We start from the raw sequence: 18361 nt of genomic DNA, 5'->3' as shown, positions 1-18361 counted from the left end.
GGCAACCTCAAATCACTGTGGATGCACAGAGGCTCTGGGCTGCTCCGTACATAAATGGAGCAGCTTACGCAGCCCAGGAGACAAGCTGGGTTGCAAATACGTGGTTGCTGAAAGCTCTGCTTCATTTTCACAGGCAGGGAGAAGCCAAAACATATTTCTGAGGCACCTCTGTGAAAGTTGCATAGAGATATAGATGCTCCAAGGGGGAACGCATGGAGACATCTATGCTACATGGCCAGCCTGTACTAATAACCAAGCAAAACCATCAGAGCAAAATCAGCAGCCAGTTTGTGATGATTAGGGTATCGTTATTATTCAGATTCCTCCCTCATGCTGCAAAATATTCCCTCACATACAGTAGTTGCCTTAGAAGTCAAGCAATTGAAAGGGCAGCACATAAAATAGAGTCACAGAGTCTGTAATAAATATAAGGGCTATATAATGAATGTATAAGGCAGGTGCAGTTAAATAGAATTGATAAGGACAAGAGGCAACATGGGACTTGTTTGGAACATCAGGCTATATATTGAAATAGTCAAGAGCAGAGATACATCGAGCTCATCAGGAACACAAGTCCTTATATCACTATTTTCATAGTTTTGGTAGCCACAAAGCACAACCTTTTTTTCTTGCAGTTAGTAAGATTTTCTTGTAACTGTTAACTTGCACAGCTATGCTGTGTTCTAATATCGCTTTATAGTAATCCTCACACTTATCTCTCACCTTCACATTATTTGCATGTTGCTTTTTAAAGGGTATAGTTGGATAGCTAAAAGTACAAAAAAAGGCTTAATTATGTAAACAAGGAAAAACATTGATGGCACTAATTTTATCCTATCTTACTTCAAAATAAAGCAGACAACCTTGCTGATGGTCAGATATAATCAGATTAGGTGCAGTCATGTAGTTTGTTTTTAGTGTGTTTTACTTCACAAGCATATGCCCTAATGAATCTAGAAAAAGGCAGTTTGTACCATCTACCAGAAATTTACCTGTGTAAATGTCAGATTTTCATCTTTAAGCACTAAATTGTGCAGCTTAGAGACAATGTTATTTAATTAATAACATGAGTTACGAGTGACATTAACACTAAATTCTCTTGCTCATCCTTATTAAACATACAGTGGTTAAAATAACAAGACTTTGAGTCCATTAAAAGTCAGGTTTCAAAGCAATGATGACAAACCAGAAATAGTAAATCCAGCCCAAATCATTGCACACTGCACTGGGAATTTTTCATCCAGTCCTCTATGCAAATATTTTTTGTTCAAACTTCCCTCTATAGCAGCTCTGCTATTTTTTAAGTATATGAGCTGCTAAAATCTACAAATTTTGCAATGCTTTCTTAGCTCAGTAACTTGGTCTATGTAAAACATGAAGTTATGATTTGACAGTAATACTTGTTCAGTTAAGGTACGCTAATCTAGGAGAAACAGTATACATGCATACACACATACACATGCTAGCACATCTATGTGCTCTATATTTATTTGATTAACACCCAACACTGTTTTGCCCCTTATCCTTCCCTGAATAAAGGCACCATTATTGAAACAAAGAATGATAAAATCACTGGAAGTCTAGGCTGGAAAGAAACTCTGTAGACCACATGGTGCAGCTTTCTGTTGAAAGCAGGAATTAGGTTATTCAGAGCCCCACCAAGCCAGGTCTTGGGTATTTCTCATGAGCGATATTCCAGCAGTTGTCTAGGCAGCCTATTCTGACATTTAATTGTTCTCACAAAATATTTTTTTCTTGTATGAAGATGAAATTTCCCCTGGAGCAACTTGTGACCATTGCCGCTTGCCATGTCAGCATGCATCCTTGTGAAGACCTCCGTCTTCTCTGTAACAGCCTTTTCAGCATGGGAGGGCTGTGATTAGATCCACCCTACACCTCCTTTTCTCTAGGTGATTATCACCCTGGGTCTGCTGGCCGCCCTGCGCCTGGTGCAAGCCAGGCCAGCATGCGGCTGGCTCATGCCCTGCCTGCTCTCCACCACGGTCCTTTTCGGCAGAGCTGCCCCCCAGGCAGCCAATGCCCTGCTGCACTTCTCCTTGGGCTTACCCCAGCCCAGGTGCAGGGGACCTCTCACTATTTGCCTGACTGAACTCATGCTTTAGCAAAGTTAGCAGCTCCTTAACTGAGCTCAAGGGCTTCTTTTGCTATTTGATTTACTGATGGAAATGGAGGTCTGTGGTGGCAGGTATGATTATAACCCAGTGTAAGTGTTTCAAGTGATCTCGTTGTGTGTTTTCTAACCAAGGGTAGCTGGACTCCATTGTATCGGACACTGGGATCCCATCCTCGAGGTTGGCTGAGTCCATCTTCATAGGCTGGTGGAAGCCACCTAGCCAAGGCCGTGTTGGATGCTCCCCATCTGGGATGTTCTCTGAGAAAAGAAAAAACAAAACCCCCAAAAAAACAGCAGCAAAACAAAAAAAACCCACATATCTGTATAATTCTGAATATAAAAAAATCGTCAGCCACACGGCAATATTCCATTGTAGTAAAATGTTCATGTAATGATCTTTGAAGAGGCATCAAATATTGGTCTTCATGTATGCCAGCATCAGTTTGACTAAAAAGGATAAATGAAATTACTAATGAAATATTACTCTCTGACTTATGTTTGTAATGTAGATTGATGTCTTTGAAATACTTGCCCCAGTGGTGATTTACTGATAGTGTCCTCATTCCCCATAAAGTCGGACAGACTCTTAAGTGCCTTTTCTGGCGTTTTTTAAAAGATACTTGTTTAGAGCAATAGCTAGGAAATAAAGATTTAGGAAAATATAAAGAAGTCCTAGAATAAAGATGAAGAAAGCTTAAAAGAAAAATGGATACTAGTTACACAGAAGTAATCATTTAGCAAGACCCAAGGAGAAAGGACTGAGGAAAGGGGAACGATGGCTGAAGTGGCTGACTTCAGTGGCAATGCTCCCTCTGGTTGTATCTATACTAATTACTCGGGTACAGCTTTGGGAGGGCCTATGCACAAGCCCAAGAACTGCTATGCATTTAACTATGCTTTTAAGTTGCTAACAGTAACTGCAGTGTGGTTTTGGCTTACGCCAGCTAGCATTTCTCTGAATGACAGCTGGCTGGGCACACCTTGGGATTAGTGCATCTCAGTTTGCCATGCTTGGAAAAGGGAAGGGGAGTAAAAAAGTTTAGACAAAAGTTTAAGAGTAAAAGGGTGGCAAAAGTCAGGTCATTCTTGATTTGAGGACTAGGAAATGACTCCTAGTGTTTTTTATTTATTAGTATAGTCAGTGAGTCTTGGGCTTGACCCAATTCATTCTCCTTCTATCATGAACATTTCTAATGAATTTTTCCTAAGAGAATACTTTAGGTGGGTTTTTTTGCTGTTTGGTTGTTTTTTTAACACAGCCTGTTCAATATATTTCATAATTGTTAAATATTTATAGACATTAAAAAGAAGAAATAAAATTTTTGCAATGTACCCAGTTGAGCAAAATTGTAAAGTAAGTCACAGAGAACCAGAAATATTCCCAGACAGTTAGTAGAACTACACAGTGTTAAAACATACATTTATATGTCTATTGGGATGCTAAAGAGGGAACAATTATTTTATTAATACTTCATTGAACTCCGGCACACTGAAGTGGCTCAATTTGCCAAGCTATATGGTACAGTAATACACTTAATTATCCACAATAATTCACACTTGAAGGTTGAAGTATGCTTTAATAAAGCATTCAAATTAGTTACAGTTGATTTGCCTTTATTGAAATTGCATAAAATACTGCGCATAGTGTAGTGCTATTTCACTCAATTAAAAATAATGAAGTGTTAATCTAACTGCTTAACCAGTGATTTTTCTCCTGATTGCTTTTATATTTTAGCAGATCACTGGAATGCTACTTCAGTAAAACCCTTCTCACATGCCTTTTTATTATTACATTAAACATGTTAATGTCTTGGAATCTTGCTTGAGTTAAGGTTTTTATCCAGGGCAGTAGAAATAATGAGATTTTGGTACTATACAGCTTTATAGAGTAGTCAAATTTGATTACTATACATTCTGTTTATGGGAAGTGGGACTTTTCATTCACTTGTGAAATACTGGAATTGCATGGTTTGGTTTTTGTTTTGGCTCCCTTAGAAGGAACCTGGAGTTTTAAGATGCAGTTCACTATCCAGATTTATGTCTTTTGAATGTTATTTTAATGTCCTGCCAAGTTTCAGGTAGAAAGAATGAATGCCATATGGCAAGTTAATAATAGGATTTTGTTCTGTTTTACACCTCTCTGAGCTACCATGAACATAACTTCTGGCAAACATGGAAAACTTCTGAAAAATAAGCCTGCCAGTAAACTGAACACTTAGCTTGTATTGAAGTGAAGCAGCTATCCTAAAGGAAACATCTCAATTCCTTCTTATAGTCAATGGATTCAGTTGGGACTGCTCATTCTTTTCACTAGGTGAGCCATATTCATACCCCTAACTCTGATGGTATTAGAGCTTCAGACTAAACATCAGGTCCTTACCTGATGAAATGGTTAATGACACGGCAATGAAATCTAAATGCTGCAGATAAAATTCCTCCTAGCTGCCCAAATATTAGGCATACAAAATGTAATCTAGTCAACTAAGCACCTGTCCATCAAGCCAGAGAGACAGACAACTCCTGGGTGCCATCCTGTCATACCATCCTATCTCTGTTAGGAACAGCTAAAGCTGCAGCCTTGCAGTATGACATATAACTACCTCAGAAAGTTAAGATTAGGTGAAGTTAATTGCACTGTGAGAGTCCATTCTTTTAGTACCTGTAATTCCTTCACCTTCAAAACCCTTTCATTGCACCAAAAACTAAAAAATACACAGATCAATCCTAGTTAGTTGGGATAAAGAATGGGGAAAAAAATAACTATTTGGACATGCTTTGTCTCCCTTATTCTCCATTAAAAAATAATGTTGTAAATTTATTTTGCCTATTATCCACACATATGCCTTCAGGCAGAAAGAAAAGTAAAATCTGTTGATATCTGTTACTAGTAAATGTGGATAATGACACTGCTGGGAATATCTGATGTTATGTTAATATTCTCCATAGAAGGCCATGTTTATGCTATTCTGTTATGCCTTTGTTCTAGGAAGTTCACACTAAAAAAAAAGTAATCTCAGTGCTGTAGAATAAATACCTTGTAATCTATCTTATTTGTCCCAAATATGTGATCTGATTAAGTAAAACATCTGTAAAGAAATTCCGTGCTCACTTTTAAACAGATTTAGATAGATTTTTCTTATAGTTAAACAATTAATTCCACTGTGAATTTCATTTTTAAATTTCACGTATGAAATGCAGCATTTACTGACCTACGGCACAGCTGCGCATTCCTACTGGGTGACTAAAATTACAAATACAATATCGGTCCTGATATATTTTCCACCTGAAAGTGGCAACTGTAAAGCAAGAAGTATGGACTGGTGCTTTGTTTAATGTTTGAAGTCTCTGAAGATGGCTTACATTGTAGAATATGTTGTTTACATTATAGTATAATAGGCCTTTTAAGTTGATGTATTTCAGTAAAGCTTGCGGTATTTCAAGGGGCTCACAAAGTTTTAGACTAAGTTAAGGTCTGACTCGCCGGTTTCAAAGTCTTTGTTTTTGTTTTTTTGCTGCCTTGCACCTTTTACGGATGTTTAGAGCAAAGAGTCTAAAATACCACCAAAGATGAGTGATGGGTTTAAACACTGATTTGGTGCAAGCATAAAACTATACAGAGTAGAACACTGTGAGTACAGACTAACCAGACTCAATGGGTTATATTTACCCAAGCCAGCTTTAGAAACCATACTGAAATGCCTATGCACATCCTCATATTACCAGAGTCACTGAAGAGAAAAAGATATTTTACGTTACCCACAGCACAGTGTGTTTCTCTCCATCTCTGGAGAGAAAGACTACAGCAGCCATGACTGCAAATTAAGAGCTTCAGCCATGTGACTATATTCAGCTGCATGAATCTTGGCCAATGTGTTCAAGCCCTGATGGAGTTGTCAGTGCAAATGTTATACTAGCTGTTAGTTCAGATTCCAAGCAACTCAGCAAGTGCCTGGGGGAAATTATGGATATCCATATAGTTAGATTTGTAACATCGATGCATATCAGGTTGTGTCCTTTCAACTAAGAGCCTATCAGGCACGTTCCTTGCAAATGACTTGTGATGTAGCAAAACAGATTCACCTCATAAAAACAGACTGATTGAATAATAAAACTGCAGAATTTTACTGCTGTCCATTCACCACGTTGCAGTGTGCCTTAACTTGTGCAACGCTAATGGCCTTCCATTTGCAGCTCTGTAGCCCTTCACTTGTAACATTACAGTCTGCCTTTCAGTTTGTGACCTTACGCCTGTGTATCTAAAGGCTGCTGAGTATAAATATTGTTTACCCTTGTACTCAAAACAGCTCCCATTCTCAGTTTTACACCCTCATTACATTGGAGGATTCTGAAAATACAGTTACATGTGTCATATTGGGTTGTGCAGGAAACAATTGCCATATAGATTAGGTAACAAGTAGATAACAGTAGTAAATAATAGTTGTTCAGATAGCCAATAAGAATATTTTCATATAAATAGATATATAAAAATAAATATATCACCCAGAATTTTTAGATGCATGCTTGCTAAATGTTAAGGTTGTGGGAAAATACAAAAATGAGAATCTACTTGATTTTCTTATTGCTCCTTGTGAAGTAATTATATTTTCCTGGTCAATATAATTTTATCCAATTCCATCAAAAATGAATGCTGGGTTAGAATTCAGTCTGTTTAATTTATATAGAAAAAGGCATCTAGTGAATCAGTCCTCCCTAAATTAAAAGTTCCTTACATAATCTTAGAAGCCTTCACAGGGAGAGCCTGCCGGCAAAAATTAATGTACCAAAATTTAGATGAAGAAGTTCTTCACCCGGGAGCTTTCAGAGGCACGTTGATGCCAAAGTTAGCTGATTGAAGTCACACCCCCAATTTTTCTAGGAAAAAGTAAACATAGCTTCTTGAGTTTAAAGAATAAGAATGAAGGATTTTTCAGGGCACAATTCTTATCATACATACCTGTTATTGCAGGCACCAGTGATGAGTCGATATTTATTAGCTAAGCAATTGTTCGGACATTTCGGTGGCAACATATAAGGCAGACATCCAGAAATGTTAGCAATCATAGTGAGCAGATCAGCTGATAAAAGATCTGAAAGGAGAAACCCAAACAAGCAGTTTGCTCTATTGCTGTATAGCTGCTACAGGAGAAAAGTCATTATTGTCAGCTACAACTGCAGCTTCCCCGCTCTTCCTAGGAAAGAGCACTTAGTGAGAAGTACTGCAGGAGGCAGTCTCGGGGACTTAGAGGAGATAGAGGGTGAAAGGGAAGAGCTGGTTTTATTGTCTGGTGCATAGAGAATGAGAAGGAAGTAGTCCAGCCACAGCTGAGAACTGAGGTTGACCTGCTTCTTTTTCTCCTTTAATCTGCTTGCTGCTTCCTTCTTTCTCTGTATTCTAGTCACGTTGCTTATCCTGTCCCTGTGCTTACAACAAAGGTGTAAAAAATGCCATTCTAGAACAGAAGTATATACCAAGGAGGAAAGTACACGTGAAAGAGGAGCAATAGCCTTCCTGAACGCAGAGAACTCTTGCCATTCAAACTGACTATAACCATCACACTCTGAAAGAAAATGGTAGAGGCAGCTCCTAACTCTTGCCCCTGTCTCCTCGCTGGCTGCTGCAGGTCACCCAGTCCCGCTACCTATCCGTTCTGCCCATCCAACCCTGAACTAAGCTGTTTTAGTCTATTAATCAAGCCAAAAAGTTAAGCCATAAAAACAAACAAAAAAAGGTTCAACAGCTAAATCAGCTCAAAAAATGTTCTGCTGAGCAGCTAGAACCTGTGCAAGGTAGGAGTGAGAACAGAAGGAGAGTGGGCTGTTAGACTGGCTACATGACGTTGCCATTATGTACCAGCTACTCATGCCAAATTTGGGGATACAGCTGTATTTCCATATTAGTTCAGGTTCAAAGTTATGCTTAAAGACCAGTTTCTCAGTTATCTGTGTTTCCTAGGTATAGACTCCCGTGTTTTCTTTACAGTCGATTTAGTTCTTTACTTCACGTAAAATTACTCTTTGTCATGGCACATAGACTGCATAGCATCTATTCATCTTCCATTAAAGTTGTTTCAGTTTTGAAAATTAATATGAGTTTTGTGCACTTGTTCTACAATTCAGAAATCCAATTTCTTTTGAAACTGCACCAGCAGACAAATAATTTTATCTCTGGGTGTGAGTGGTTGTGTATATATAAATATATGCACATACACATATAGATACATTTTTAGTTCTACAAATGTCCCATTAGTTTAGCAAACCAGATGTTTCCTCAAGGAAAAAAGAAAAGATAACTGTAGACCTTTATGTTTGTCTACAGCACTCTAAGGCTTCCATATCTTGAAAAACATTGTCGTGGTATAATACTAAGACAAAGAATACAAACTATATTCTCCAGTTCATGCTGCTCTAAGTGATGGAATTAAATTATGTGGGGGAAAAAAGTAAATGTTTCTGAATTTTTGAGTCTTCCACACAGCAGTTATCTTGAAATTCATCTTGAATTAAGAGCAACAAGAATTTTACTTTACTTAGACAATTATACATCATTGAACTGCCTGGACTATCTCTCTTTCTTTCTCCACCTAACATAAAAACCAGTTAAAACAGAAACAAAGTGGAAATAAATGTATAACAACAAAGCATTATAAAATTATTCTTGGAAATAAGAAAGTATTTTCTTAAAAGAGGGCTATTAATAAAGCCATCAATGTCCAGAGGAAGTGTATTTCAAAATGTCAGTGCCATAGAGTGAGGGAAATTATATTATTTTATCTGTAGACTCCAGGCCCCAGAAGCACTAAACCCAAAGTGCTGGTGAAGATAGATATTTCATTGTAAACAAGAAGCTTGCGATGCTGCGGATATGCAAGCTGATTTATAAGCAATACAAATGTACAGTCATGAGTTCACAGGATGCCAACAGCAAAGTGCTGCTCTCCTCAACTATAGAAACACAGCCCACACTCCAACAAAGAAAAATGTAAAGCAGTGTCTATGTGAGGTGCTTTTAAGAACATCCTGGCATCCTGGCCCCAGGGCACAGACAAGAGATATACTCCTGCCTAAGGTAAAATAAAAGTGAAGCTAACCCAACTTTAATCTAAAAGACAATATTCAAGAAATCTACAGGGGTTTTACCAATGTCAATATACTGTATTTACCGATTGGATGCAATGACCGTTTGTGCTTCTGGCAAACTTTTTGTTTCAGCACTTGAATTGACATTTCCATTTGTTCAGCTGCTTGGGAAATATCTTGACTCTCTTGTTCAGGAGATTTTGAGAAAGCCAGCAGCAAGGTAGGAGTTGTTATTCCTGTTCCTTGGATATTTCTATAATAAGATAAAATACAGAAGGTTTTTTAAATTATAACCTTTTAGAACTTATTTGTAGCTGTATTTGTCTATGTTGGATATGTTCTGAGTTTAAGCTATATTTTGATTGAAGGGTATTCTGGGAAAGCAGAGAGGAAGACTATTTAGTAACCTTGTTCTCCAAGGAAAATTCTGGAAAGAGGGGGAAAATGCCCTTCCATGGGACACACACAACAGGGTTAAGCTTGTGAGATGAATTAAGCTGGTTAAGCTTCAGGATGAGACAGAACCTGTTGGGATGGACCGAGCCTGCTGCTCAAAGTGACTAGGAAGACCTTGTGCAGGATAATGACAATATAGGACTCCCACTATAGACACACCTAAGTGAGTAGGCTTTGTTTTTACATAACATTTAATATCAAAGACCATCTCAGTCATTACAGGTGGATTCATGAATGCCTTGGCACCTAGGGTCAAGCAATGGGCCACAGTCATGTAGATGCTGTCTGCAGTTCATGATAGAGACATGTCTCCTCTCAGAGATTGTCCAAGCACCTGCCTTGCACTGACTAGTTGTATATGGAGTTTCAGCAATTAGTTTAGTAGGACTTCATTAGACAGTTACATGGCTATATATGTTAGTTATACAGCCTGGCCTTACCTGTGAATTTAAGGAGCTCAGGTTTCATAACTTCTGTAACATAAAGTTAAACACATAAGAAAAATCCTTTTACTGTGAGAGTAGTCAAATGCTGGAACAGGCTGCCCAGAAAGGTTGCGGAGTCTCCATCTTTGGAGATATTCAAAGCTCAACTGGACAGTGCACTGAACAACCTGCTCTAGCTGACCCTGCTCTGAGCACAGCACCGGCCTACATGGTCTCCAGATGTCTCACAACTATTCTGTGGTTCACTGCATGATTTATTTTTTACTCAGCATGAGCCATCTTACCACTGTAATTTTACTGGCAGAGGAGCCTTGAGAAAAGTGCATCAGGGAGAACCTCCTTTTTAGCTGGAAGTCCCAAGTCCTAAACTGACTCCTACAGCTTAGAAAAAACACTCCAGGTCTATTCCATTTCCAGACATGGTCATAGGTTGCAGACATCCCCGAGGGCTTCTCTGCAGCACAGATTTACTTGGATATGCAATTTTCATGAAAACCTTATGCTGTCATATTCACTTAGGTTTGTTTAAAGCACGAGACAAATTTGAAATGGAAACAGCAGTTTCAATTTGGGCAAAGCAAACAGTTACATTTCTGTTTGCAAAATTAGAAACACGCTTACAAAAGCATTAAGTAAGAAAATACAACTCCAAGGGTTTTTCTAGATGCTAAATTTGTCCTTAATTGATCCAAAAGAGCCTTAGCCTCCTCATTTATTCTTTATACAGAAACTATTCCTTTCATTTCAAGAATAGAGCTTAAGAACTATTGCAACTATGAAAAAGAGCTACCTTGCCTCTCAACACCAAGCTTTTCAGGTTTTCCATAGACAATTAGGAATTTGGCTGGGAATCTGGAGTATTAAAAGTGCTGAACTGTGTCCCAGTTAAAAAGAAAGTAAAGATGATATAACTAAATGCAAGAACTCAGGTTTAATATTTTAATATCCACATGAGGATAATATTGGTCATGCATAATTTAAAAAAAGCTTATCTGAAAAGGCAAACATGTCTGTACAAATGAGTAAAATAAGAGCATTAGCACAAATTAGCTAGTAGCTAAGAATCAAAAATAACCCATTCCCCAGAAAAAAACCCCAAAACTGAACCATCATCACCCTTAAGGGCAAGATACGTTTCATTTTGAGATATTTTCTGTTTGTCTAATCTTACAGATATTATAAGATTATTACAGCAGTTATTAGTTTGCCACATTTCCTGTCCATTCCACCCCCTGCCCTTATTCAATGTATGCATGCTAGTCCCTTCTAGTACTTACCCTGAAGTTGAATACTGTGTGAATACTTACTCCTGAAGCTGAATACTGTGTAGGTTACAAACTGTCTCAATATTTTATAATGCAGAAATAGCCCCATAAAACTAATAGAATGACCCATGATAGTATCATTATTAGGAACATGAAATCAGACATGAAGTGTCTGTCATATACGTTTAAGAATAAAAGTCCTATTGTGGACTATGGTGTTTAGACAAAAGGTTCTTAATATTTGCCAGACTCTGAGTTACTGAGTCTCATTACAGATCATAATTAAAAATATATGTACATAAAAACCCCCACCAAACCCTAAAAGAAATTCTCCAGAGTGTAAGCCACACTTTCAGCTTCAGATATTTTGAGTCTGAGATTTCTTTCTGTCTTAAATTAATATATTTATAGAATACCTTGTTTAGAGACTTCTAGCCTGAATTAATGCCTTAGATATTTGTCACCATTCAGGAAATCTCTCAAAACAGTGACATTGTGCAGAATATAAAGTGATAAAGTTATAAAATTATAAAGAATATTTCTCCTTTCCTGTAATGTGTATGTACGTGGTGAGTCTGCTTTAAGACCAGACTGGCACTGACTAACTGACCATGCTTAGTGAGTTTCTGCAACTATAGCTTCTTATCTGGAACACTGAAAATTGTTTTCCTCTTCTCTGTGCATACAAATGATCCCATGATGGTCCCTTCTGTAGATGGTGCTTTTGAGTTGGCATAAATAGGGCCCAATAGAAAAAACAACTTAAATGGTGAATTTTACAATTTAGATCCTTTAAAAACTTGAAACAAACTAGTTCAAATGTAGTATATGCTAAATAAAAGAAATTTTACCAGAACGAAGATGGTGAGAAATGTCTTTAATCTGCTGTTAAGGATTGAATTTTTTTTAGGGTTGTCGTCTATACTTTTTAATCTGTTAAGAACATTGTGCCTTCAGCTAAAATATATGTTAAAATATGCTCAGAAATGTCAATCATTTCTTTCTTTAAATAGCCTGAGAAAACCTCTTGTGTTTGTATTAGGATTGTACTTACCTTCAATCCATTAGGGTAAGCTCAAACAGGAGTCTAAAAATAGGTCTTACCTAAAACTCGCTCTAACCAAATATCTAGCACCACCTGACCTACTAGCATAATTCACATCTCTCTTATACAAAACTAGTTCATCAGTCCTTTTGAGTTAAATATCAAGTTCTAACAGGAGAAATACATGATCATTTGCAGCTGTGTGCAACAGGGCCTAAGAGACCATCACTTTGTACAGCTTGCCCATTCTGGAGTTATCTTTAGTTTCTCCCACACCTTAAAAGACAGAAAAAGCAGAGACTCAGCAGAATGTAAGAAGAATGTACAGTTGGAATCGGGAGCCCTCCCAGCAGTGCTGAGATTCATTAATTAAAGCTGGTACAAGTTTCGTAATTTGTATTGGTTGTTATTATAACAAGGTTTACTGTAACTACAGTTTGCTCTTGCAAGCCAACTACCACTTTCAAAATGTATTGTCTAATGCACCTGGTGGTAAATTAGCAATGCATTTGCTGTCACCTGTGCGGTGACATACGGCTCTGAGAGCCCTATCCAAACTGCCTAGATTCCCGTTGGTGTTGCCACTGTAATACGCATAATACATTTTAATGTTGATGTCATTGTGTTCCACCTATGCTATGTTAATAACATTATGACTGTTTATGTTGCAATGTCAAACATGAACACCTACTCTTAAAGACTAACAAACCCAGAAGCTGATTGGAATAGCAGGCAGGTACTAGCAAACAGTCATGAGAGGCACTTGGCAAGGGGAGACAATCACGAACAGCACAGCAGACTGAGAACCACACTGGGACCTGTATGACCTTAAAACCTGGGAAGTCATTTCTAACACAATTAGTAACTTCTAACACAACTAAATTTCTAAAACACAAATAACTATTCAAGAATTTAAGTGATGATATTACACAGCTGAGGTGAAGAAACGTGCCTGTCCATTTTAATCACAATTCAAGGTCAAACTGAGGTCTCAGGAGAAATCCAGTTATTTTGCCTCAGTTTGCAGCTCGGACACTTAGATCATGAATTCAGCAAACATCAGGTTGGACTATTGTACATGGAACAACTAAGAGTTTTCCTATTCTAACCTGAAAAAGGAGCTGCCTTTTCATCTCAGAACGGGCTTTTCGCTCTCAAAGGCAGCCCTGAGCTTATCTATATTGCACTGTAGTTTCCTTCAATTACTTGTAAGTCAAAGTAAAATGAGTTTTCACAGTACTGTGACCTTCATAACTTCCAGAAGCTCAGATATGTAGCCACACGCATTCCTTTCTTGTTTTTTGCCTATGTGCTGACCAAAGCTTTAATTCAACTATACAGTATTCTTAAACTTACAAAGGAAAGAAGCCTTAGTAGCTTTAAACTGACATAAAAATGCAAAATCATTTAACTAAACACCTTCGCTCCTCAATATAACGATCAGATCAGACAACAGTTCAGTCTTCTGTACTTTGCAAACGGCCAAGACTAATGTCTAAGAGGCAGGTGTAGAGTACATTTACAAGCCTATATTAAAACAGGAAGAAGCTTCTTTATGATATTTATAATTCTCACTGCCCCACTTAATTGGGCCACAATGAATGAAATTATATAAAAGCACACAATAGAAACACAATTTTCACTTCTGACAGTGATAATTTGTAAATTGAAAGGCCAGGTATTCTATAGCAGTTAACGTTGGAACAAGTGACAGTCTTATGGGACTTAAACTCCTAATGCAGGTGTCAGACACTTGTGGCTCTGATTCCACAAAACAGGAAAGCATGTGCCTCAATGGTGATACTAATGCACACCTTTCAATGCTCTGCTGAAAGTGCAAGCCGTTGGCTGCTTACAGGATTAACCCCAAACTTATGCAAAAGACATAACCAGTTCTCAGAGCGCTGTTACTAGCAATGTTCTGCCTACGAAAAATTCAAAGGTTAACAACAATATCTATCACATCAAGCACTTAATTTAACAGTTTTAAATCACTGATCTATTTTTCAACTGCTGCTATTAAAAGCGGAAAGAAAAGGGGAAGGGGAAGAAAGGAAAGTGAAGAGAAGGGAGGGGACAGCATAATTCAAATTAAATTTTAATTTAATGTTCAAAAATACATAACAGCCATAAAATTACAATTTTTTGAGCCACATGTTAACGGAATTTGGTGTGCTACTTAGATCAGAAAAACATTCCTATTTATTTTCATATTTCTTACTTTTCTCACATTTTAAGAGAGCAACTTACGCGATAATAATGCACAACGTTGTATTGGTTCAGATGATCATAAACATAATCTATCATTATAGGTTTTCTCAAAGAAACAGAGTGATCTCAATCTTCTGTGTTATGAAAGCTTTTTGCTGAATAGACCCTTCACTATTTTTTTTTTACCTTTTCAGTGTATACTGTGCAGCATAATCCACCAGACTAGAGGCCTTCTGGATAGCCTCAGTAACGCAGTTATCTTCACTTTCTTCTTGACAGGGAAAAAAATGAAAAGAAAGAAAGATGAACATGTTATTCAATAACACATTTATTAAAATATTTACATTTACAAAATATACAGATTTGCAATATCAAGGTACGTGTAATTTTTCCCCATTAAATGATGTTCGTGTTTTAGTGCTCCTGAAACGAATGTTGTGGCTTCTGACCTTTCTGCAAGATAAGGTAGGGGTAGTAAATCAATTCTTCCCTATTTTATAAGGCTTGGAGAGTTAGACACTCCTTCTGTTTCTTCCAGTATGAATCCAGCTGTGCACATTATGTAGTAACAAACATAACAGGTCCAGCTGAAACATGTGTTCTGTGTATGCAATTATGCTCCTTAGGTTTCATATGTATTTTGCATTAAACTGTCCTTGGACTGATAGGACAAATCCAAGCCTCCCTCACAGGTAATATTAGCTGGCCTAAACCATGTGAAGAATTCAAGTCCATATTCGGGCGTAATAAACAAAATTTAAGACCTTCTGGTATCTGACCAATGCATGAAAGCCCTATTCTCATTTCTCCACCTATGTTTGATAGAAAGATACATGTGAACCTAATAATACTTCATCTGTGCTATTTTGGGTAGTGCTATCGTGGAACATACATAGTTTACTCCTCTTTTGTGTACATCTAGCTTTATATTAAATGAATCAGTCATATTTAAAGTCCAATGGTTTAATTTCCATCTGTATTTTGCGGGATTGGCCATTTTTTCTTAGAAAATGAATCATAAATAATAATAGATTGCTAACAATCACTTATGTACAGTTGCTCATCATTTATGTACAGTGTAATTTTAGGTGTCATATTTTATCTGTAGTCCATGTTGTGCTATTTCTGTGATCTATTTTTTCAATAGGGTACTCAGCTCAAAGGAAAATAATGTGTGATGGGGAGTAATCTTTCCCAGGCAAAATTCTACTCCTGTCTACTAAAGATCTCAGCATCCAAGTATAGCACCTATGCAGGACAAAATATTCAGATGATTCATTTAATGTTATCATCCAGTTTTCTGTTGTGCCTGAAAATGTTTTTGACTCTATGTTAAAAAACAAGCCTGATCTTTATAGGCCATACAACAGCTAATTCTTTTAGAATTTAATATTGCATGATTTTTAATTACTTTCAGGGGTTTTACCTCTGAGAAATATATTATGCTCGAAGTATTGTTCATCACATGGTATTGTTTCAGATGCTGATCTGAAAGAGAAGATCCACCTGCTATACTTGTATTCCATTGTCTCTCTTCCTTTTCTACTGAGAAGTATGATTTTGGTACCAATGCAGTATTTTCAAAAACATGGTTCTTGCAGGAATAAACATTATTTTGTATTGTTCCCATCAGACAAAGGACACTTACTATAAAAAAGATTCATATGCAGTCCATCTATTACATTTATTTACAGTCCATATGTATTCATTTTGTATTAACTAACATACACTGTAACCTCATTTTAGACCATGTCTTTCCAAACACTTAATATGGAAGTTCCAAGTAGACGATCCAGTATGGAAAATAAATCTGATCCCCTGTTTCACAGTGATGGTCCAAAAAAGATTTCGCATTGGAAGTAATGGCTTGGGGATTGTTTTTTTGTTTAATTTATTTTGGATATAATTTTATTTTATTTGTGATTCAACACTAACTTCAGGTGAAAACTTTCCTAAAGGAATCGTATCACCATCCCTTATGAATCACATCTACAGCTATATAATTGAAGAGAATGTGAAGATTGAAATCCTGTTTCTTCATCATCTCTGCCCTCCTTTAATGTAAAATTTGTCTCTGCAGAATTCTCTTAAAATTCAATCTAGTATCTGCTATATTACTAGTCCACTAGATCTAACAGATTTAGATTGAACAGATGCAAATAAAATAGCTCTGATGTTTCAAATGGCAAGATTATATTGTTTGAACATAGACACCACTGAGATGCTCTAAAATCTCCCTGGTATCCGCAGGGTGTTAGCAGAGAACGGACCCACAGGAGACGTGCGGTCTCATGGGCTAGCAGCACGGTGCCAGGTGGGACATCCTATGGCAACTGACTCTAGCCCAGGATGACTAAACGTAGTGATTGGCAGTCCGGGAAAGAAATCCAGCAATCACGCTTGTAAACATGTTATCTGACATAGGACTGTCACTAAGAAAGTAAAACCACTCCTAGTCAAAGAATACATAACTGAGATACATTACACCCTTTGTAAATTTACGAAGCTACATTTTAAAAGAAAACACCCGTGAAATTCTTCTCACAGAAGTCAAATAGTGTATTTTGCACATAAAAAGAGATTAAGCTAAACTGCCATTGCTAAACTGTCTGCAATGCCAGTGTATTTTCAGCTTAACAATAATCGCCAACAAAAGAAAATAACATGTATTTTTTTCTGTTACTTACCAAAGAGGATATCTTTGTCTATCTGAAGGAAAGAAAGGAAAACAGCTGTGAAGGCTATAGCTGCTGCAATTCCCAAAATAATGAACAGTTTCATCTACAAGAAAGAAGAGATAATTGTTGACAAAATACATACCTTCATCTTCTAATTATAAGCCATACCATAAAAAATTTCCCGCATATGGTAAATTTTACTTTTAAATTAGATTTGTAGCCATGTGTTTGACTATGTTTTTGAAGCTCAAAATATTAATTTTTAGAAATAACTGTAATTCACTTTCTCTTTTTTCCTTCCTTCCTTATTACTTTTTTTGCATTTTGAGAAACTTCTAGCACAAGGAGATAGATCACTTACTTAATTTTATAACATAATATGTTCTGACAATACTAGCAACGCTTAGCCTACATATTAGAAATTCAGCAATATTTTACCATTCATTTTGAACTTCTCTGTGCACTAACATGATTTGATTGTAAATTAGTCATTGCACATAAAATAGTGAAACTGGCCAAACTAATAATAACATTGATCAGACCCCTCTATACTCCTGTCCATGTATAACTGTGGTATCCAAGCAGCACAATGAATATGCTCACATGGCAAGTGTGAGCTACATTCTCCATTTCAGTGCACTGGTTTTCTGGTAGTTATTACAACAGCACAAATATATAAACTATCCAAGAGGTAACATTTTTCACATGTGCTATGTTGATTGAAAGATTTGAAAGATTTTAAATATTTTTAGTTCTACATTCTATCAGCATAAAAAATTAATAATTAATAAATCAGCTCTAAAAATTCAGAGAAGCAATATTGCCCATAGAAACTCAATGTGAAAAAACCCATCCTTTTTTACATTTCATGAGTTAATTTGATTAATTTTTTCTGGAAAATGGCAAGCAAAAGTTTTATAGTCTGACCTTTTGTCTGCTGAGGAGATTATCTTCCACAGTTCTGTACTTTATCGACGGCAGTAACTGTTCTGAAATATGAAAGTGAAGTACTTTCCAGGGGCCCAGCTTACACTATCACCTTTATGCAC

General features: G+C 37.0%; 1 protein-coding gene across 1 annotated transcript in view; it reads right to left on the bottom strand.

Annotated features, from left to right (window-relative positions):
* The window catches only part of TPO (thyroid peroxidase), a 42131-nt gene extending 24716 nt beyond the window's left edge, over positions 1-17415 (bottom strand). Inside the window, exons 1-5 of the mRNA XM_009817747.2 lie at positions 17322-17415; positions 14821-14905; positions 9295-9464; positions 7089-7221; positions 2263-2392 (exon numbers count right to left, since the gene is read on the bottom strand). Coding sequence (XP_009816049.2) covers positions 2263-2392; positions 7089-7221; positions 9295-9464; positions 14821-14905; positions 17322-17415 — 612 coding nt within the window. The remainder of the gene's footprint in view (positions 1-2262; positions 2393-7088; positions 7222-9294; positions 9465-14820; positions 14906-17321) is intronic.
* Positions 17416-18361: the final 946 nt, after the last annotated feature.

The sequence above is a fragment of the Gavia stellata genome, chromosome 2, assembly GCF_030936135.1.
Source record: "Gavia stellata isolate bGavSte3 chromosome 2, bGavSte3.hap2, whole genome shotgun sequence".
NCBI classification, from domain to species: domain Eukaryota; kingdom Metazoa; phylum Chordata; class Aves; order Gaviiformes; family Gaviidae; genus Gavia; species Gavia stellata.
This window is presented reverse-complemented; position numbering and strand designations above follow the sequence as displayed.